The sequence below is a fragment of the Octopus bimaculoides genome, chromosome 9 (assembly GCF_046866305.1).
Source record: "Octopus bimaculoides isolate indiv1 chromosome 9, ASM4686630v1, whole genome shotgun sequence".
Classification (NCBI taxonomy): Eukaryota; Metazoa; Mollusca; class Cephalopoda; order Octopoda; family Octopodidae; genus Octopus; species Octopus bimaculoides.
The window spans coordinates 34,246,655-34,269,899 of NC_142936.1; the positions used below are offsets into that span (position 1 = coordinate 34,246,655).

At 35.4% G+C, this 23,245-nt stretch overlaps 1 protein-coding gene across 4 annotated transcripts in view; it reads left to right on the forward strand.

The window, feature by feature from the left end:
- LOC106871921 (esterase OVCA2) overlaps window positions 1-22,992 on the forward strand; it is a 38,534-nt gene extending 15,542 nt beyond the window's left edge. For 2 of the 4 annotated variants that reach the window (XM_089357375.1, XM_089357374.1), the window contains exons 2-8: window positions 2,239-2,261; window positions 4,784-4,854; window positions 7,987-8,058; window positions 11,466-11,590; window positions 12,667-12,748; window positions 17,335-17,475; window positions 21,971-22,992. In XM_089357375.1, coding sequence (XP_089213501.1) covers window positions 2,239-2,261; window positions 4,784-4,854; window positions 7,987-8,058; window positions 11,466-11,590; window positions 12,667-12,748; window positions 17,335-17,475; window positions 21,971-22,119 — 663 coding nt within the window. In that variant the 3' untranslated portion in view covers window positions 22,120-22,992. The remainder of the gene's footprint in view (window positions 1-2,238; window positions 2,262-4,783; window positions 4,855-7,986; window positions 8,059-11,465; window positions 11,591-12,666; window positions 12,749-17,334; window positions 17,476-21,970) is intronic. The other 2 variants (XM_089357377.1, XM_089357376.1) reach the window with 1 other exon arrangement.
- The last annotated feature ends 253 nt before the right edge of the window (window positions 22,993-23,245 follow it).

Sequence of the window (23,245 nt, forward strand, 5' to 3'; positions counted from 1 at the left end):
TTTACTGTCATCTTAAGATCACACTATCGTCTTATAATCAAATTACTTCTAAAACAAACTTCTAATTTTCTTATGTTTTGACAAATATTTTCTGGAACAATACTCTGTGCAAAACCAAAAATATGGTGCTCTAGTTCATAAGACCAACTTGAACTTCTAACTTGTTGTCTCTTGAGGTCTCTAGGTGAGACTTGGAGTCAACTTATACAAATACGAACCAATAGCCAAACATATAATAATAATAATAATAATAATAATAATAATAATAATAATAATAATAATAATGATGATTTCAAATTTTGGCACAAGGCCAGAAATTTCATGGAGCGGGTAAGTCAATTACATCGGCCCCAGTATTCAACTGGTACTTATTTTATCGACCCTGAAAGAATGAAAGGCAAAGTCAACCTTGGCAGAATTTGAATGCAGAACATGAAGATGGATGAAATGCCACTAAGCATTTTGCCCGCCATGCTAACAATTCTGCCAGCTCACTGTCTTCCATAATAATTATAATTAGTTTATTATGTTGATCCTCAACTGATACTTATTTCATCAACCAGAAAAGATTAAAGGTAAAGTTGATCTTGGCAGAATTTGAATTCAAAATATAAAACTGGAAGAAATGCTGCAAAGCATTTTGTTCAACATGCAAGCAATTCTGCCAGCTCACTGCCTTTTCCATAATAATAATATTAATAATAGCATTAATGGTATTTCTAATGATAAAAATGACAATTGTATTAATAATAGTTATCACCATCATCATCATTTAATGCCCATATTCCCTTCTGGCATGGGTTGGATGGTTTGACAGGATCTGACAGTTTCAAAGATTGCATCATGTTCCAGTGTCTTCTTTCTATTACTTCTATGACTGCATGTATTGAGTGTTTTTTTAATTGCACCAGCATAATGAGATCACCATACAGCTTGCAAGACTAAGATCTCCTCTGACTGAGTGAGACTACAGTAGAGAAAAAGAGAGAGAGGGTTTATGTTAAGAGAAGGAACCAGAACAGAGCAAGGTTTTTCTGTAGAGGCTATTCACTTTATAGAAAGGAGAATGAGTGTGGGGCTGGAAAGAGATTAAAATAGTGGTAATGAGGTGTCAGAGTGGAAAGGGAATGTGGGTGGGTAGTGGTTGAAAGAGTGTATGGGAGATGGGGAAACAGATGAAGGGGTTAATATTATAAATGAAGAACAAGTAATGATCAAATGACAAGTAGAGGAGGTGGGGAAGAGAACAGGTGACAACTGTAAAGATTGCGTAGGGTTGAGGTGTAGATGTAGTGAATATGGATAGGAGTGGAGGTTAACCAAATTACATCTAAATTTCGGAGAAAGAGAGAGATGACGTGATTCAGTAGGTTGTAAAAGTATGGAAGTAGAGTGAGAAATGTATGGTGGTAAAGAAGGAGAAATAATTTAGTGGCTCAGGAAGGTGGTCAGTATAAAATATGGGTGGAGATGACTGTATTAAGAATGAAGGTTGGATATCAAGTGAAATTTTTTCAGGTAGTGAGAAAAATAAGTGGTATATAGGAAAAGCTGGTGAAGTATGCAGGAATTTCTCCAAAAATAATTGGAAAACTAAATTTGTGGTTGTGTACAAAAGGTTGGGATTTTTTGCTTTCTGGAATGCATAGAAGCAATCTTTAAGAGGAAGTATTTCAAGCTAGGCCTTTTCACTGTTTATATTTCATGCAATGTTCAAAGTTCATTATCTAATCTATGTGCATGTGTGCATGTTTATGTACACACACACACACACAAAGTGTAGAGAAGTATTCACTTGCTGATGCTGTAAGACTCACGAATATGCCAGTGTGGTCCATTCTTAAGCTGTTATTAATTTATTAATTTTGAAGTATTTTAAACATTTCCCTTTTTACTTGATAAATATAAGAGTTATATAGTTTGGTTATTATAGAGCAGCCATGGGGCAAACTGTGGTCCATAGCATTTCCTGAATGGTATGCCTAACAAAAATATCTTACTTTTAGTAGGACGGCCCACCTGATGACGAACCATGTCTTATATGACCTGCTTCTAAAAAAAGGTTGGCCATGCCTATTACAGAGACTTTAAAATTTGCTGCTGCTAATCATGTAAAACTTAATCCTCTTGATATTTGTATTTCATAATTTTCCTTTCATTCATTATAGTTTTTGATTTAATAAATTATAGTTCTGTAGTATTTGTTGTTATATTATTTAAACAATTATTCTGTTTCAGATTTTATGTATCCATGGTTACAGGTAAGAATATACTATTATTTGCATCTCTCTCTTAATAACTATCTACAATGAATTGCAGCCAAGCAATAGCTTTACAACAATCTGCTTTATTATTTATTGTTTTACTTTTTTTAGTGCTTTACTCGCTTATGTCATCTCCAGCAGATCTATTTGTTCAGCTCATGGTTAATATTCTTTCTTAAACAAACCTCAAAATTTACTCTTCAATATCATCATCACTGCCACCACTGTTTTCCCTTGTTGACATTGGCTCGATAGGTCTTTTACAGACACGTGCCATCAGTGATTACTCAGGGTAGGCAGTTGATGATTTTTATGTAGTAAAACGCACAAAAAATAAGTGAAACACAGCCATGTGACTGAGTTGAAGGCAGATTTACTTCTGCCTTTATAGCACGTAAAGAAAATGGTATTGTAGGAATATATGCAACATGTGTACTACAGCAGTACTATATGTAGCTTAAATACTGAGATTGAAAGGCAGGGGTGAATTATGCCTACCTAATCTACAAAAAATAAAATATTTTGCATTTTATGCATAGTAATCAGAATAACCTTAATAATTTTATTGAATTAGGTGCATATTTTGCCATTAAAGGAAAATGTTGCTATCAATCTATTTTATTCAAGGTAGGCAGTGCCTACCTTGCCTACCTAGGTGGCACGTCCCTAGTCTTTTATATGGCATTTTGCAATTCTTGAACCATCATCACTACATCTGTGAAACCCAACATCCTCATATCTGATCTTTCCACTTTTTGGTCTCTCTTGAATAGCTTCTATTGTCATCAAATACCACTACTCTTATACATTTGCATATTTTGAATCCTGATTTTCTGTCATTCTACCTGAGATTACAAACTACTTGCACTATGTATTCATTATTGTCTTCTCTCAACAGCTTTTCTACCCTCTTTATACCTTCTCATCTTTCCCTCCCTTTCTTATACGTCATGACTCTCATACCTCTCTTTCAACCCTCAGCTATTTTCTCTCTTTCATGTTCACTTCCTCTCATGCTTTCCATTCATACTCGCTCTTATATTATAAGGTAGCACTGGGTACCCCCTACTTATCCTATTCATTTCCCCTGTCCTTTTTATACTCTCTCTCTCAATAGTGTCTCTGTTGCTCTATCCATTACAACCCTCTCACAACTAAAAGTTTCTTCCACAAATCATACTTTACCCTGTCTCATCACCTTGTCTAAAATCCTTTCTTAGCCCCCCCCCCCTCCCATTTTCCTTGAGTTATAGAGGCCACTTCAAAACTTTTAGTCTTGCAAGTTGCAAGGTGATCTCACTAGTACTAGTACCTCAAAAGAAGTACTTTAAGAAGAGCACCCAGCCCTGGAAACCATCCTAAAACAAATACTGAGGTATATCACAGTCCTCTGACTTAGCAGATCATGTTGAACCTTAAACATAGGTTGTAGCAACATGAAAAGCAGATGTTAAATAATGATGATGATACACACATACAGTATATATATATATATATATATATATATATATAGTGTGGCTGTGTGGTAAGAAGCTTGCTTCCCAACCACATTGTTCCAGGTTCAGTGCCACTGCGTAGCACCTTGGGCAAGTGTTTACTACTGTAGCCTCAGGCCGACCAAAGCCTCGTTAGTGGATTTGGTAGACAGAAATTGAAAGAAGCTTGTCATGTATACATGTGTGTGTGTGTGTGTGTGTGTGTGTGTGTCTGTGTGTCTGTGTTTGTCCCCCCACCATCTCTTGACAGCTGATGTTGGTGTGTTTATGTCCCTGAACTTAGTAGCTCAGCAAAAGAGACCGATAGAATAAGTACTAAGCTTAAGAAATAAGTCCTGGGGTTAATTTGTTCAACTAAAAAGCCCTTCAAGGCAGTACTCCAGCAAGGCTACAATGAAATGACTGAAACAAATAAAAAAATAAAAGAATATATATATTATTTAATAAACACAATATATATTTTTATGTGCTACTATTAGTTTCATACATTCAAAGCTTCTCAGACAGCACTTTTTAACACACTTGGTGCCTAAGCACAATCTTCGGGCAATGCCCACGTGTCATAACAAGCTAAAAGTAGGATGATAGAAAAAACAAGAAAAGGTGAGAAAGAAGGTGATATAAAAGATGGAGAGTGAAAAACCAGAAAACAAAAAAGAAAATAGAATGGTCCTTATTTGAAAGATTTTTTTTTTTTTGTTTTCCAGTTTTTCACCTTTTATATCACCTTCTTCCTCACCTTTTCTTGTTTTTTGTCTCATCCTATCATCCTATTTTTAGCTTGTTATGCCATTTGGGCTTTGCCTGAAGATTGCACTAAGGCACCAGATATGTTAAAAAATATTGAGATGCTTTCATTGCATGAAACTAATAGTAGTGCATAAAAACATGTATTGTGTTTGTTAAATGTTATTTATTTCTCACCAGATGAAGTACTTTTTTTGTTGATCTTACCATCACGGAACAGTACACTATATATATATATATTTACATGTAACTAAAAATAATACATTTCTTTTGCAGACAAAATGCTCAGTTATTCAGAGAGAAAACAGGCTCTTTCAGAAAACTTCTCAAAAATAAGGTAGAATTCGGTAAGATAATCTTAAATATATCGATCTAATTAACTTTAGAACAATTATTTAAGTGTTGCGATTTACAAAAATGAACATTTTCAAAAATGCATGTGTGTGTGTATACAGACTACAAGGCTGATTTGAGGACATATTGGGTAATTTAATAAACCAACTCTAATCTAAAAATACTAAATGTATTTTCATAAAAATTTGTGCATATATTCTTGATAAGATTTCATATAAGATTATTCTATGAATCTGCCATCAGCTTTGATGATTGTTGCAAGGTGAGACTGGTATCATTGATATGTCTGCACTAAATGATCCTTATTTCAACATCACCTGGACAAGGGTAGCCTTCAGTGAAGTTACATTTATGTGAGGATGTTGATTAGTCCCCTTTCAACAATGTTCTAAATGTAGTGACCCATGAGATTTAAATCTTGAGGTGGGGGCTTGGAGATCACAAGTTTGGTTTTATATGATCACTAGCAGCTAAACCCGGTTTCACCCGGTCTGTTTGGATGATGTGGCTGTGATTGTTTTCGGTTAGGCATAATCTATAACAGCGTTTCTCAACCTGAGATGAAAAAGGGCTCACCGGAAACAGGCAGAAAATACACTCTCACGTGACCTTAACAGAAGGCCATGATTGGACAGTATGCACCCTGGCGCGAAACAGAACTGTTGACAAATAAGAGCCAATCAGAGTGGCAGACACAGTGGTCCAAGCAGCCGAAAGCTAGATGTTAGCCGCTACGTTATCATTCGTAAATGAATACCCGAGAGAGATGTTTCACTACACTTTAATTAAAAAAGGGTTTTAAACCAATGACTGTAGAAAATAAGTTAGGTTTCAAGCTGATAATTTCCATTAACTAATTCTTTTGTAGGAAAGTGGGATAGTGAATATAAAAATTAAGTGTTAAACATTGTTGTTTATCAAATGTGTTTGAGTTCAGTCTGTGGGTCAATCAATTTAAGTATATATTTTGGTTTAAGCAAAAGAAGTAAGCAACATCACAAATAGGGTAATAACTAATACAAGTTTATCCTTGATATGAACAACAGATAAGAACAATCTACCTCTGCAGTTTCAACAAAGAGTCCAGTTTAAAATTCCAAGAGCATTCCAATAAGTGGCACCTCACTGGTGGAATCTATTAAATACAAGATTTGAGTTCCATTGGAGGGCTTGTTAATTTTTACAAGCAAATGAGGATTTCTCAATCTGTTAGAAATAGTAGTCAAATCTCTTTGAAATCACCCTCAACTGTTTTAATAATGAAAGGGACACATTGGAGAATATAGTCTTATCTATCCTGTACCAGAATAAAGACAGAATAGTCTTGTCTGGAATGTCTTTCATCATAGGTTTACTAAATATAAACATCATGTTTGTAATTATCATCTCACATAGGCACAAAGTAAAGTTTGCATGAACTCTTGTACATGATTAGTTCATACATTATTGATTCCAGAGGACAAAAAACAAAGTTGGCTCTGATGTGATTTGAATTTAAATCATAGAGGATAAAATAAAAATACTGTTTAGCATTCAACCATTTCTTCTACTTTTGAACATTTTTTTAATATTGGATTGGTTTGGCCTTTACAGGCCCTCTGGGATCAGTGACTTGTACGTTGAAGGTTGCAGGAAAAACACCTGCAAGGAGAGAATTCAAAAGGGTTGATGTTTTGAGGAGAAAAGACTAGGTATAGTAGTTCATACGAAGCTTGGGATGGATGAATTCAATATGGGTGATGGGGTGAGGAGAGAAAAGTGAATCCAGAGTATCTGGTGACATGAGACAAGCCAGCTCTGAAGAGCAAAGACTTCTGTAGTATAGTGATTTAAGGATTCAGAGGGAGGAGATAGTACATCTGTGGTTCAGAGGTTTGAGAGTGTTGGGGAATGACTTAATTCCAGTAAGTCAAGTAATCTATCTAGCAGCAGTACTGTTCCTGATGTGAAAGCAGTACTCCAAAGAGAAATAATAGTTCTTGGGGATGAAATATTTTCTGGCTTTGAAGAAAGAATTCAGTTTTTGTGATGCACTCTTTTTTTTATGTTGAGCATATGCTCCAGGAGTGCATGCTGTGAAAGTTTGATTTGACAGGAAGCATTTATCCATGAAACAAGAAATGTATGGAGCCATAGGTGGGTAGTTTTGCCAGGAAATTCACCTAGCAGACATTGTTATGTACTGTTATGTATTAAATATAGCAACACTGTTTTCACCAAATTTGACCTGTGAGTCCTCCCACTGGATGCATATTGGACAGCAAATATGGTGGCTTTCTCCATGGGAGTATTGTTTACAGAATCATTATATTTGTAAAATGGATGGCTACAGTTTCAAAGGTAAAGGAGCTTGCAGGCTGTGTAAAACATGGAGGTATCCTCCACAGTTTAGATGATGTGGACTTACAGGTGTTGTGATATAGGAGTGGAAGAGTTTCTTCAAGCTTTATAGGCTATGTTCTTTACCTAAACTAAAATGCAGCTGTGAGTTAAAGTGTTGGAAGACTTAGGGTTGTGAGTGAGACTTAGGGTTGTGAGTGAGATGCATAGAAGCTTTCTTTCACCTACCTAGCTGTTTCAGATGGATTAGGGTAAAGCACACATGAATGGGATGATTGATATCTGTGTGAAACTAAAAGGAAGAAAGTTAGTAGGATCATTAGTTAACAGTCAAGGGATATCTACAGTTAGTTATCCCATTACTATGCACAACACTAACATAATGTTAGTCAGATATACTCAATCAGTGTTCTTCATAGAATTTGTTACTATCATGCTTTTGGAATGTGTTTTTTTAAAGCTAGATTCGTTTCCTTACAGCATAGATGTATTCCAACCTATCATCACTACAAGGGAGGATGTCTGTTAGGACTAAAGTGTTAAAGTGTGCCCTCTACACTCTGTTTTTATTCAGTTACTACTCTCCTAGAAGTGTTGCAGTAAATACTGCTGAGGAGCTACAGATTTCTGCAAGAGAGCAAAATACAGTATGTTCATAAAGATGTGTACACAGAGGAAGCTTATGGTAGACTAATGGGTTTGCTTGCCTAAATTTCTAGAAAAGACTTTAAATTTTGAGATATTAAGTCATATATTTGTATGATTTAATATATTTATATTTGCAGTGTTTGTCAGTGCTCCTAACAAAATTCCTGTGAATACAGATGATGGTGAACATGAAGGTAAAGACATCAAAGGTTAGATAAAAAAGATATTTTTGAAAATTTTTTATTCAGATTTAGAGGTGAGAACAGGCTTAGCATGCTGACAGTAGATTTTGTTCAGTTTAAAAACAATTCCAGTACATATTGTATTGATTTATAAATATTTTCCTTGTTCCCTTATTACCTTTTTTCTTAATCTATGCAATGGAAATTATATACTGCGTCATTTTGTTTGTCTCCATAATTGTAATTTTGTGTTCTGAATTAAAGTTATTTACATTCATAGTGACTGAGGGAAGTCACCCTAAGGCATATTCTGTATGAAAAACAGCAGTTAATGCCATCATACTTAATGTAACAGTGGAAAATATTTAATCAATAATACTTATGCAATGAGGAGTATTATTCTAGCATGATTTTGTATATGACTGCTTTATTGAGAAGATCTAATAAGATTGAAATCCTATCCAGATTTATTACTTGTACTTGCCAAAATCAGATTAAAATAATATTAACCATTCAGTTAATATTTTCTTCTCTTCATTGCATAAATATTATTTAGTATTTTTTCTTCCTCACTACATTGAATATAATGGCACTAACTTGACTTCGAGTTACAGTCATGCTCTGTATGGGTTAGGATATTCTCTATTAAAAAATAAATTTTAAAGACATAATTTAAAATTTTCATATTTAAAAAATTTAGAAAAGCTTGCTTCCCAACCATATGGTTCTGAGTTCAGTCCCACTGCATAGCACCTTGGGCAAGTGTCTTCTGCTATAGCCTCAAGCCAACCAAAGCCTTGTGAGTGGATGTGGTAGACAGTAACTGAAAGAAGCCTGTCATATATATATATATATATATATATATATGTATATATATAAAACAAATAATAAATGAGTATATGCATATATACGTACAAGTATGTGCATACCTACATCTACCTGTATATATAGGTGCATATCTGGGTACAGGACGTTGCAAACAAAACGTAGACAAAAAAAAATAATAATAACCAGAGTACAGAAAACACACAGGCCACATAGAGAACATTTTCCTTCATCAGCTGCCACCATTCTAACACAGGTGTTTCGAAGAGTTAGGGCAGGATGCATCATTAAAATGGCTCTTCCCACGGACCACAAATTAAATTTGTACCATGGAGGAATGTAGTGGCGGACAGAAAACAAGACAGGAAAACAAACAGAAAAGGCTATACAGCCAGACGTAAAAAATTATGCGTATATTGAACGCTGTAAAGCAACGAACTGGAAGGAAGCGGGACGAAGTAGATTTGTATGTTTGCTTGGCGATAGCCAAGGAAGAAAAGAATTAGCTGGACACATGTCTGTGTTTGTCCCCCCATCACCACTTGACAACAGGTGTTGATGTGTTTACATCCCCGTAACTTAGTGGAAAAGACCGATAAAATAAGTACTAAGCTTAAAAAATAAGTTCTGGGGTCGATTTGTTCAACTAAAATCCCTTTGAGGCGGTGCTCCAGCATGGCTGCAGTCAAATGGCTGAAACAAGTAAAAGAATAAAAAGAATAAACAATCTTTATAAATTGGCTGTGTGGTTAGAAGTTTGCTTCCCAAACACATGGTTCCAGGTTCAGTCCCACTGCATGGCACCTTGAGCAAGTATTTTTTACTATATCCCCAAACTAACCAAAGCCTTGCAAAGTAGATTTGATAGATGGAAACTGAAAGAACCATGTCACATATATGTGTATATGCATATCTTTTTGTGTTTGCCCCACCACCACTGCTCCTAAAATGGTTTGTTAACATCCCCATAACTTAGTGGTTCAGCAAAAGATATCGATAGAATAAGTACCAGGCTTAAAAAAAGTACTGAGGTCAAGAGTACTTAAGAGCTTTTTTTTAATATCTTTTATCTTTTACTGGTTTCAGTCATTTAACTGCAACCATGCTGGAGCACTGCCTTGAGGAATTTTAGTCAAACTAATTGACCCCAATACTTATTTTATTTTTAAGCCTGGTACTCATTCTATCAGTCTCTTTTGCCAAACTGCTAAATTATGGCGACAAAACACACCAACACTGGTTGTCAAACACAGACAGGCATGCGCACGCATACACACACACACACACACACACACACACACACACGACAGGCTTCTTTCAGTTTCTGTCTACCAAATCCACTCACAAAGTTTTGGTTGGCCTGAGGCTATAATAGAAGTAGTAGAAGACACTTGCCCAAGGTCCATGTGGTTCAGAAGCAAGCTTCTTGCTACACAGCCACGTTTGCACCTGTGTGAAACTATCATTCATTATTTATGTCTTACAAAGTTTATGATTACAGAAGAAACTTAATTTGCTCTGGTATTTAGTTTTATGCTCTCAGTATTCTGTTTTTTAACCAAATTATTTATCCCTTTGTGAGAATGTTAGAATTTAAGTAGTTTTTGTAACTGAACATGAATCTATGGAATAATCATGAAATCGTACAGAAATAAAATAGAAATATATGGAAATGGTCTTATTTACTCTGTAAAGAAGACCATTTCAATGTTAAGATTAGTAAATTAGTTGGAGCCCAACTCTTTCAAAGTAACAATTTAGAAAATCAAGCAAATTGGCAGTATCTGCTATTTCTTCACAAAATCCATTAATGGCTCTTTTATGATTTGATTTTGTTTTAAGACTTCACTCTAAGCAAACCATGCTTATCATGGTTAATGTCAGCTAAGTCCCATTAGTGTAAGTGTGGAAGCCAGTAAAAAAGAAATTGAACAATTTTCTAAGCCAAAGTAAGATATGGATATGAGGAAAGCTATATACAAATATGAATAAAACTAAATTTTAAATGAAAAAAACCTAAAGCATTTCTTATGCATGAGTGGGAGTAGCTTCACTACTCTTATCTATTTACTCACGTATGCTTAATGAGAGTAGTGAAACCCAATAACTCTTGTCATTTACCATGAGTGGTATTAAAGTTAGTACTATAATTTGTGAAACTGTCAGCAATTTAGCATTACTGCTATTGCATACAGTGGTAAAATATATTTAATGATTCACTCATGACTATTTTGGCAGGTATTATAAAGGCTGTATTTCTGATGAGGTCAGAATAAAAGTAAAACATATCGTGTAATCTCATCTTTATTTCTTGGTAAAATGAAAATAAGATTAGTCATTGACAAATATTGCTCTTTCTTCCTTTTTGCATTATTATTTCTAACTGTTTTTCATGCAGTTGGTATCCATGAATTATTTAATTAGGTAAACTTAGCTGTTAAAAACTGTCCTATTGCATCACTGTATCATCATCATCTAGGGTATTAACTGCTGACACTTGCTAATTGCTGTCCAGACCACTTCTGCAATGTTAGCAGTTATAACAGTATACATAACTACATATCTGTCTTTTATTGTACAAAACATTCTAAAAGTGTTTGCCATTCCAGATATTGATGAAAGAGGTTGGTGGTTTTCAAGAGAAGACAAATATTTCCATGCTCAAGATGAAACAAATTGTTGTAATGGTTATGAACAATCAATAGAAATGATTAAAAACATCTTGAAAGAACAGGTTTCTATGAAACTTTTACACTTTTCTTTAATTTAAAAAAAAAAACTGATTTTAAATTTTGTTAAATATTTTTTAACCTTATTCTTTTAAAGAGAAATATTTTCACTAGATTCCTAATAAAAACTTTGTTTCTTTTTGTTTCATTCCTTTTACAAATCTTTTTTCTCTGATTATTGCCTATGTAACTAAATATTTGAATTTAGAATCAGGATGTTCTTGAGGTAATATTTTGTACATGTAATATACACCTCATGGTGTATTTCTAGACTGCAGATGGAATGGCTTTATGCAAAGATTACGGAGGAATGAAGATGGTATCATTTGCATAGGAGTTTGTTTGGTTATTGAAAGCAAGAGAGACATAATCAAACAAAGCACACTTGAGAAGATAGAATGGAGATCAGAAAGTGCCCTATTGATACATACTCTGATGGTACAAACAGACAGTAAACTTGTTACACAAAATGTAAGATATTGATAGAATTCAAAAGTTGGCAATTTAGGTTTTCAGTTTAGAGGTAATCAAAAGATTTGTTGATGGTAATATTCAGATGATACCACATTTCACTCTTTCACAATCTTTTGCATAGATGTGTCCTTAATATGGAAAGCAGACAAGCCTCATCAGATTTGTATTACTTCTGAGTCATAGACACTGTCCAGTTCTCCTAACTCGGCAAGTAAAAAAATAAATAAGAATAGAGATCTAAAAATATTCTGCAGTAGGGACATAGTAGTGACTCTGATATTAGCTTTGTGTAAGTTGAAGTTAACAGAAGAAATAAAGAGGAGAAAGCATTCTAGTTCCAGAATGAAGACAAAAAATTCTCCAGCACTCATTTTATTTAATGAAATGATTTAGAATGTTCTTTTATTATGAAAGGAAACTATCTTTTATTTTCCATATTTTTGTTAGATGATTAAAATTGAAAGATTTTGAAGTGTAAAATTTATCAAACATAAAATATGTAAAAAGCCTTAAATTAGAATTTAACACCAACTAGTGTATATTAAATTTATTCCCTTAAACCTTAATTTATTAGATAATCTGTTAGAGTTCTATTTCATGCTTGTAGGGACCATTTGATGGATTATTTGGATTTAGCCAGGGTGCTTCTTTAGTATCACTCTTATGTGGATTAAGAGAACAAAATCCTGGTAAGATAGTATTATAATTTTTAACCCTTTTTCAAACATATTTCAAATACTCATATGTTTTTATTTATTTTGAAAATCATTAAGAATTATAGAAAGAAAAACCAATCATTGGTATTAATCAAAGGTTAATAAACTGGTGTTTGGAACATCATCATCATTTAATGTTTGTTGTCCATGCTGACATGGGTTGGAAGGTTCAACTAGGGCTAGTAAGCTGAGGGTCTGCACCAGACTCCAATCTGATTTGGCATGGTTTCTAACAGCTGGATGCCCTTCCTAATGCCAACCACTACAAAAGTGTAGTGGGTGCTTTTACATACCACTTGTATCTGCCATGACTACAGTTTGGCTTGGCTTGATAGGTCTTCTTAAGCATGGCATATTGCCAAGGGTCTCGGTCATTTGTCATTGCCTCCATGAGGCCCAGTGCTTGAAAGGTGCTTTTTACGTGCTAGTTATGCGACACTGGCATCGGCCACATTGCTTCCGTGAGGCCCAATGCTCAAATGATGCTTTTTACATGCCAGTTACATGACACCAGCATTGGTAATGAGTACAATTTCACTTGGCTCGATGGGTCTTCTCAAGCATGGCATATCACCAAAGGTCTTGGTCACTAATAATTGCCTCCGTGAGGCCTAATGTTCAAAGATCATGCTTCACCACCTTGTCCCATGTCTTCCTGGGTCTACCTCTACCACAGGTTCCCTCCACAGTAAGAGATTACTACTTCTTTACACAGCTGTTCTTGTCTATACACATCACATGACTACACCAGTGCTGTCATCTCCCTTGCACACCACATCTGATGCCTCTTATGCTCTACTTTTCTCTCAAGACGCTTACACTCTGTCACATATGCACACTGACACCGCACATCCAGCAAAGCATACTATCATCATTTCTTTCAAGCCTTTGCATGTCCTCGGCAGTCACAAACCATGTTTCACTGCTGTGTAGCATAGCTGTTTGCACACAGGTGTCATACAGTCTACCTTTCACTCTGAGGGAGAGGCCCTTTGTTGCCAACAGAGGTAGGAGCTCTCTGAACTTTGTCTAGCCTGTTCCTATTCTCACAGCTTCGCTCCTGGAGCATCCACCTCCACTACAGACTTGGTCACCTAAATAACGGAAGCTATCAACTACCTCTAGCTTACCCCACAGAGTCTATTTTCTGTACATTTTTGGTGTTTATTATACCTGTGCACCTTCCACACAAAAACTATTTTCTCAGTTAATCTTCCTCTGATATTGCTGCACCTCTTATGTGTCCATAGCTTACACTGGGTACGTCTTATGGAGTTTATACCTACGCCTTTCTACAGGGATTTGTGATTTGTCTGTTTTCCTACTTTCTAAGACTTCGGTTTTTGCTAGGTTAACTCTAAAGCCCTTCGATTCCAGACCTTGCTTCCACAGCTGAAATTTCTTTAGTTCTGGTAGTGATTCAGCTATAAGAACAAGGTCATCAGCGTAGAGGAGCTCCAAGGCGCAGCCCATCTCAAATTCCTCTGTTATTGTCTGGAGGACTTTGATGAACAAAATGGGGCTGAGGACTGATCCTTGGTAAATCCCTACTTGTACCCGGAATTCATCGCTATACTCATTGCCAACCCTTACCTTACTAACAGCATCCCTTTCCATAGCTTGTACAGCTCTCATCAACCATTCATCTATCCCTAGTTTCCACATTGACCACCAGATAAGGGATCAAAGGACCCTGTCAAAGACTTTCTCCATGTCAACAAAAGCCAAGTATAGAGGTTTATCTTTGGCTAGGTATTTCTCCTGCAGCTGTCTTACCAGAAATATAGCATCTCTCTGTGACTTTCATCATATAATCCAACAGTTTGATACTTCTGTAATTATTTCTATCTAAGGTGTCATCTTTACCTTTGTAGCAATTGACTATGGTGCTGCTACACCAGTCATTGGGTATGGCTCATTCATATACCACCTAGTTAACTGTACGAGTGACAAGACCATAACCTACACTGCCAGATATTTTAAGCATCTCAGCAGTTACTCTTGATGGGCCAGGGACTTTCCCCATCTTCATATCCTTCATGGCTTTGTCTACAATGCTACTGTCTATTCGGATTGCTGGTCCCTCTGTTGGATCAACATTGGACAGACTCTCTTTTTCCCATGGGTTCTCTACATTTAGTAGCTTTTCATAGTGGCACTTCCAAGCTTCTTTCTTTGCAATGTCATTAACTGCAGGTGAACCATTATCCATGTGAACACACTTCTCTCCCACAATTTTCCCCAGCACACTGTCTTACAAACCAAAACACCCCAAGTTGCTGGTCCTCATGCTGCAGAACATTGGCAAACTTCTTCCTTTGTGATTCACCCCTGGTTAAGTATATCTGCTTTCTAGCTTCCTTTCTAGCTACCTGATATAGCTCCTTGCTACCATCACCCTTCCTGTCCTTCCAAGCCTGTTTCTTTGCTTAATGGCTCTGTCAATGACATTGTTCTGTTACCATGTCACCCTAGGTCTGGTTGGGACTTTGCACCACCCACAAATTTGGTCTGTGACCCTCAGTAAGTTGTCTTGTAGGACCTTCCAATTATCCTCTATATTGCAAGTCCATAACTCCTCCTCCTTCTCATCAAATGCTTCAGTTATGAGGTCCCTAAACCTCTGACTATTCAAAGATCCTTAAGTTTCCAGATCTTTCTTTTCCAAACTAGCTTGCTTCTAAGAATCCTTCATGCTTGCAGTTTGAAGTCACTAACAAGTAACCTATGCTTGAAGGGTACACTCTTCACCAGAGAAAGACTTTACATTCAAGAGTAACCATGAATCCTGCTTTCTAGTGAGGATGTAACTGATCTGACTAGCATGGTCACTGGATTTATAGTTTATCAGGTAACTGGCCGGTTTACTGAAGCTGGTGTTGCATATCACCATAATTTAACAAAAAGTTCTTACATAAAATTATGACAGAAGGTTTTAATTTAATATGAACTATTTAACATGAAAGGTGTTGTGTTATAGAACCAAGACCAGTCTCAGCATTAGAAAAGTTAAAGGCAATTATTTTTATCAGTTGTAAAATTATTCTAGAGATGCTAGAATGTAAAGCCAGAAGAAATGCTGCTAAGCATTTTGTCTGGCATGCTGAGTTTAGATTTCACTGAGATTGACTTTGCCTTTCATCCTTTCATGGTTGATAAAATAAGTATCAGTTGGGCACTGTGGTCAATGTAATCAACTAGACCCCCGAGTACACATCATATGTAAGAACTAAATGTTTAATATGGTATTACTTATATACATTGTCCAAGCTAACTTATGCGTTATTGCTATAATAATATATTTTTCATGATAATGTGCCTCTAACAGCAAAGTTTTACAACATAATGTGTTGGAGAAATGAATGAAGAATAATGATATATGATTATTAATATAGCCATCTATTAGAATGGTTATAATATTAGTCATTATATATACAATGTATAAGAAATATACAACTTCGTTGAGTTGTTTGTGTGTACACAGCTTGTTTGTAGATTATCAGTACATTCCGTATGACAGTAGTTACTTTTGTCTGTGACTGCCAGACAGAGAACGAGTAAGGTAGTCAAGGCAGATGGATAGAATAACAGTTGTGTTGTTGCATAGAGCTGAGGAGGATAGCCATGATTTTAGTCAGCAACAAATTACCAAAAAAATGATCGACTGATATTTGCTTGTGTATTTATAACTTCTCTAATTAAATTAGGTCAGGTTAAACAATAAATTTCTACTCTCTAATCAGCTTTAACCAATGAATGTCTCAAAAAAGTCTAAGAGGTCAACTTGTTCCCATTAATCTCTTACTGTTGAAAAGCTAGACAAAGGGATGAGGACTTGTTTGACAATGTGGAAAAGGTGACTTCAGTTTCAAATCTTAGCTTAATATTCTGCAGCTATTTGCTACATCACTCTTCTCCCAGATAATCTGTCAAAAACAAAAGATTGATACTAGGAGAAATTTCAGGAATGTGCACTATGAAAATTGAAGAACATTCAAGATTGTGAAGACAAAGTGTGAAGTCACAGATTGATGTGATTCCTGGTCAAGAAAAATCATAGATATCAGGAAAGAGAATCTGAGATGATGTATATGGGACAGATATCTATTTGAGTGGATCTGAATAGTTCAATGTCACTTTATGTGCATAACATGCAGTCTGGTTTTGGCTTCAGGGCATGCATGTGATTCAATAATGAATTACATATATTTGTGCAAGAGATATTCAGCTGCGGACTTTCAGCAAAGGGAGCTGAGACAGAGTACATTTTCAATCCATGATATAACTGGAAAAATTAAATTGACATCCAGCTATAGAAACCATGCCAAAACAGACAAATAGAGTCAGGGCAGCTCCCCAGCTGACCAGTGCCTGTCAAACTGTCCAACCCATGCCAGCATGGAGAACAGACATTTAATGATGACTATGATACAATTTTTATGAAAAACTTTCCAGCACATTTCTCAAATAACCCACTTCTTGAACCATTGAGCCATTGTACCTCACCATTAAAAAAATATAAAATTTTATTGTATGATTTATTCGTAATTCTATTACAGACGGAGACCTGAAATTTTCATTTGCAATTATGGTTGCTGCTTTTAAAAGTAAGAGTTTACAACATCAGTCATTGTATGAACAAAAAGTTACCATTCCAACATTGCATGTTTTTGGAGAAACAGACCGTGTCATTCCAAAGAGTAAGTAAAAAAAGTCTATTCAAAAGACAAGAGTTCTTTACCCTTCTGCCTATGAAGAGAATTTCATAGCAAAGACTATCACTGTTTCTGATTGGTAATTGTTCGTGTCTTATTTACATAGCCATCACCGATATGTTTTTCATATGTAAGAGAGTGAGATGGTGCATGTGCTTAGAAGAGCAGCAAATCAGCCTTGAGGTATGCTAGGATAAGCTCCTTACTTTATTATGTTCAAGGTGAATAATAAAATGTATTCATATTAACTTGCTTTTCACAACATAAGCATAATGAATTGTGAGCTAATTACATTAAAAATGTATGTTAGATATAAATATGTATGTGCAGAAATGGCTGTGTGGTAAGAAGCACACGTTTCCAGATTCAGTCCCACTACTTGGCACCTTGGATAAGTGTCTTCTTCAATAGAAGGGCCAGCCAAGTCTTGTGGGTGGATTTAATAGATGGAAACTGAAAGAAGCTTCTGTGTGTGTGTGTGTATTTATGTCTTCTTGCCTTAACATTGCATGATAGTTGTGAGTGACTGTCACTGTCATGCAAGAAGTGTCACTCATTTCCAATACTCTTCAAGAACATATCTGGCTTTGCTTGGAAACAGATGAAGGTTGGAAACAAGTGACAGGAATGGCATCTGGCCATAGAAAATGTGCCTCGGTAAACTCCATCCCACCCTATGCAAGCATGGAAAAGTGGAAATTAAATGATTATGATAGATAGGGATCAATGCAAATGGTTGGGGCGATGAAAGACATTGACAGAGGAAGTCACAGATGTGAAATAAAAGGACAAGAAATATAGGCCTGACAAGGGACAAATATTGCAGCCATTAAACATTACCCTTGAATTAAGGGTACATTGGCCATGAGTGGACAAGTCTTCTACAACACTGCATATTGCGAATTGTGATGGTCCTTTGTCATCTTCAGATCAGCTTTCACCATTTTGTCTTAAGTCTTCCTTAGTTTCCTTCTTTTGTAGGTTCCATAACTTGGAGCGCTCAGCCCTTCTTTATACAGCAATCATCGTCCATGTGCATCACATGCCGACACTAACTAGCATTTTCTCAACATCTGATTCCTCTTTTACCCAAATTTTCTCTTAGTTTATTCATACACAGGCATTCATTCATACTCACATCACTCATCCAACAGAGCATGCTTGCCTTTACAAGACTTGTACATTCAAGGCTCACATCACACTATTATTCAGCATGACTGATAGTGTCATACAGGCTACCTTCATTCTGAAGGTAAAAAAAAACCTTCATTGCCAGCAGAGGTAGTAGCTCCATGAATTTTTTTCCAACCTGCTTTTATCCTGGCAACTATATTTTCTGAACAACCACTTTGCCTGCTAATTATATCACCTAAGTAACAGAAGTTAGCAACTACTTCCAGTGAGGCATCAGGACATTTAAGAAAGTCTTTCCAGTGTGTTCTTGGAGTGTATTGCTCTAGTGCACCGGTGACAGGTTAATGTAGCAAAGGGAGAAATAGAAAGTAGATTTTCCAATGTTGTACAGTATGAGTATCAGAGATTTTTTTAGATTAAGATAGCGTATCAGAGGTTTTTTTAGATTAAGATAGCGTATCAGAGAAAATTAAAATATTGTGGGTGAGAAGTGTTTGCAGATAAATAAAGGTGCACTTGCACTTAGTGATTCTGAAAAGAGTCATAGAAATGCCACTATGTAAGGTTTTTAAACATGAAGAATATCTAGGAGAAAGAGGATCTTCATAGCATGCAGCAAGCAAAGGGACCAGCTGTCCTAATTGACAACAGCAATTAAGTAAATGAGGGCAAGGGAAGCCCCTAGTCCATCAGGAATTGCCACTAAGATGCTGAAAATATCTGGCAGAGTAGTATATGGCCTAGTCACTCATACAGTTGATCAGGTTGTATAGGGAGTTGTCATCCCAAATGATTGGTGTAGTAACATTATTGTCAGCTACTGCAATAGTTTAGGAAATACCTTAGAAGTAATTAGAGAGGTATAAAATTGCAGGGCCTGGTCATGAAAATTATGGAAAGCGTTCTAGCCCAATTAATTTGAAAGAAAGTTATCCTACATGAGATGAAGTTTGTTTTGTGTCAGGGAGAAGGACTGCTGATACCATCTTCTTTAGAAGACAAATGCAGAAGTATCTAGCTAAAAGCAATCCATTGACCTGAAGAAAGCCTTCAACAGAGTCTCTTGCTCTGTAATCTGGTAGCCTCTAAGGAAATTAGGGGTAGCTTGTGAAAGCCATATACAGGGGTGCTATCAGTAAGGTGAGAGTTAGCCATGAGAACGGTGATGAATTCAGGGAACAGGTAGTTTACCAGGGTTCGGCTCTCAGTCCTCTCCTATTTGTCATTGTCCTCCAAGCCATAACAGGAATTTAAGACAGGCTACCTTTGTGTAACCTCATTCTCATAGTGAAATCTGTAGTAGAATTGGAAAAGAAATTCCAGGTGTGGAAACAAAACTCGGAATCAAAGGACCTTAAAGTTAATTTATGAAAGACCAAAGTAAACAAGAAAACTGACAGGATTCCACTCCCCTCAGATAGATATATAGCATGATATGTAGGAATGGTACAAGCAGGAATTCCATATGATATATTCAGTGCAAACTATGGACACAGATTTTCTCATATATCATGGAGGTAGTAGGTAGTTACTGTTACCTAGGTGACCTACTTAGAAGTGGAGGAGGATGTTCTAAATGTATAGTTGATAGAATAAGAATAGGATGAATAAAGTCCTGTTGGTAAAAAAATTTGTCTCTCTCTCAGAGTGAAAGGTAGATTGTATAATGTTTGTGCTTGAACAACAATGCTACATGGTAATGAGACCTGGGCTCTGAATGCAGTGGACATGTGAAAACTAGAGAGGAGTGAAGCTAAAGTGTTCCATTAAATGTACAATGTCTGTATATATGTACACTACTGTACTAAAGTATTGACTAAAGTGGATGGAACTTGTAGAGGAGGTAGGCCCAGGAAGTGCATCTCCACCCTTGTTTAGCACACACTACATTCACCTCTACCCCAATCTCTATCTTTACTCTCCTCTCACACTCTTATGAAACTATCCTTCTCTCCTCCATTGATCCACTCCTCATATCCTCATATGCTCACCTTTTTGTACCTAAGAGTAGGTTTCTCTGGCACCTTACCATTACTCTTTTTATCCCCTTCCCAGCTGCTCCCACCCACCATTATATGGTATAAGGCAGCTATAAATCTCTTCTTTAACATACTTAGCCATAACACCTGGTATAAAGCCATTTCACTTTTTCAAATGCTTTCCTTTGTATGTATGTATGTAGGTATGTATACACACACACACATACACACAGGGTGGGTGGAAAGTAACTAGGCATTAGAAATTGCTTATAGAATTTTTAGTATCACTGAAGTCGTGATGAAAACATTTTTTAAACAGACAACATTAATGGGGATTTCTTATTTTCTTATTTCTTGTTTCTTATTCTCCAGATGGCCGGTCGCTTGACTGATCAGGAGCGAGCTAAGATAGCAGCACACTATAAAGTGTGGAATTCCATTGTTTTGGTTCATAGATGGTGGCGTGCATGGAAAGGTAAGCATGCAACACTACATCTGGAGACAATAAAAAATTGTCATGCAAAGCTGATGACCACAGGCTCTGTGAATGATGCAAGAAAAAGTGGCCACTCAGCCACATCCCGTTAGCAGAGAACATGGCACCAGTGCAGGAAATGTTTAATCAAAGCACACAAAAATCAACACATCAAGCAGCTCATGAAAGTGGACTAACAAGACACACAATATGTATAGCGTTACATAAAGAATTGAATTTTCGTTCATGGAAACCCCATTACATGCAGGAGCTAAAACCTGAAGACTGTGACTGCAGAAGTCCAGAACTCACTCTATGTGATTTTTACCTGTGGGGTTACACAAAGGAGGAGGTGTACAAGACAAAACCTTGCACACTGGAGGACTTGGAGACACTGATCCAGGAGGTTCTCAATGATATCCCAAACGATGTCCTTCAGAAAGTTGTTCATTCCATCCCTGGCCGTTTGAGGAAACTGGTTGATGTCACTGGTGCTTTTGTTGAAATATGAAGATTTACTTTCATTTTCCCATGTAATAAAGAACATGTATCATTTGTTTCAATAAATTTGTAAAAGGGATATGGATTTTATTACCAATTTTCAATGCCTACTTACTTTCAACCTACCCTGTAATATATATATATATATATATATATATATATATATATATATATGGGTGGGTGTGTCTTACACTCAAGGTAGATTTAGTATTCATTTGTCATATAATAGTATAGGAAAGATATTTAAGATTAAAAACTGCTATTTGCAAAGACTATTTTCAATTTATTTCTTTTTTTTTTTAATTTTTGTTGTGTCTTGCAACATTTTCAATTGTCAAAACTATTTTCAATTGTTTTTCATTTAATTATTTTGTGTCTCTTTCTATTTTAGGTATGAGTGAAGAACTTTTAGGAAATTACACTAACTGTACAATACTTCAGCATGCTGGTGGCCATTATGTTCCATCAACCTCCTTAGAAAAGAAGGCTTATATTCAATTTATTGAGCAGCAAGCTAAAGTGAAAGAATTTGAAAACTGAAAGATTTGTTGTGAACATTATATTTTGAAATTAATAATTGAAATTTCTGTTACAAAATTTTAAAAAATGTTTAACATTTCTTGTCGTACAAATCTAATTCTTCACAGCATTATATAGTTTGAAAATTCATGCACCTACAATATGGAAGTGAAATCTGAAAAATGGGAACTGAAAATTTTCCTGGGATCTTTTTACTCCGTTTAGTTTTTATAATTTTCTTTTTGAACAACTTTTTTTGTTATCTTGGGTGTTGATTTGCCAAATTTTCATGAATTGTTGTTGTAAATAGTTATTTTCCTGAATATCAGGTTTCAATATTTTGTTGGTGCCAGTTATAATATTTTGTTGGTGCCTTTGAAAGAAACAAGATCATCATACACTTTAATTCTTCTTCGTTATGGAGCTGCAACATTGCGATTACATAATGTAATTTAAAAATAATAATCACATAATTTTAAAAATTATATTTACATTAATTTATCACTTTCCATTTTAAAGTGATATACAAATATATTTTATGCAAATTTTAGCTGCAACAAAATTTATGGAAGTGAAATTTGGATAATTAATATTCATATGCTCAGTAGAATTGAATCTTTATGAAATATAGTTTTTAAGAATTACCTCACTTTCAAAATTTAATCCTGGTTCCTATTGTCTATATAAATAAAAATATAATTTGAAATATATGGTATGCTTTTTTTTAATAAACATATAATGGGATTTTTTACAGTGAATTACAGTGATTTTAAAATTGTATGTTTATTTAAGAAAAAGACTATATCTTACATTTCCAATTATCCAAAAACACTGTGCAATGCTCTGCAAAGAAATTTAAGAATGTATGTTTAAAATAAAACCCTGAGCTAAGAATCAACTTCTATATTACATTCCTCAACCTGAAGAGTGACTTATATTCTGTAGTCTGAACAGACTAAGTAATGAGTGAAAATTTAGTATGCAGTATCATAGAGAATAGAAAATAATTTATTCTTTCATTGTTTCATATATAAATTTGTTTATACTGCTAAAATATTCTGGCATTATGCTCTATTAAACTTTTTAATTTTTCTAAAACATTATAAAATGTGCAGTATAAAATTTGAATACATCACAAATATAAATC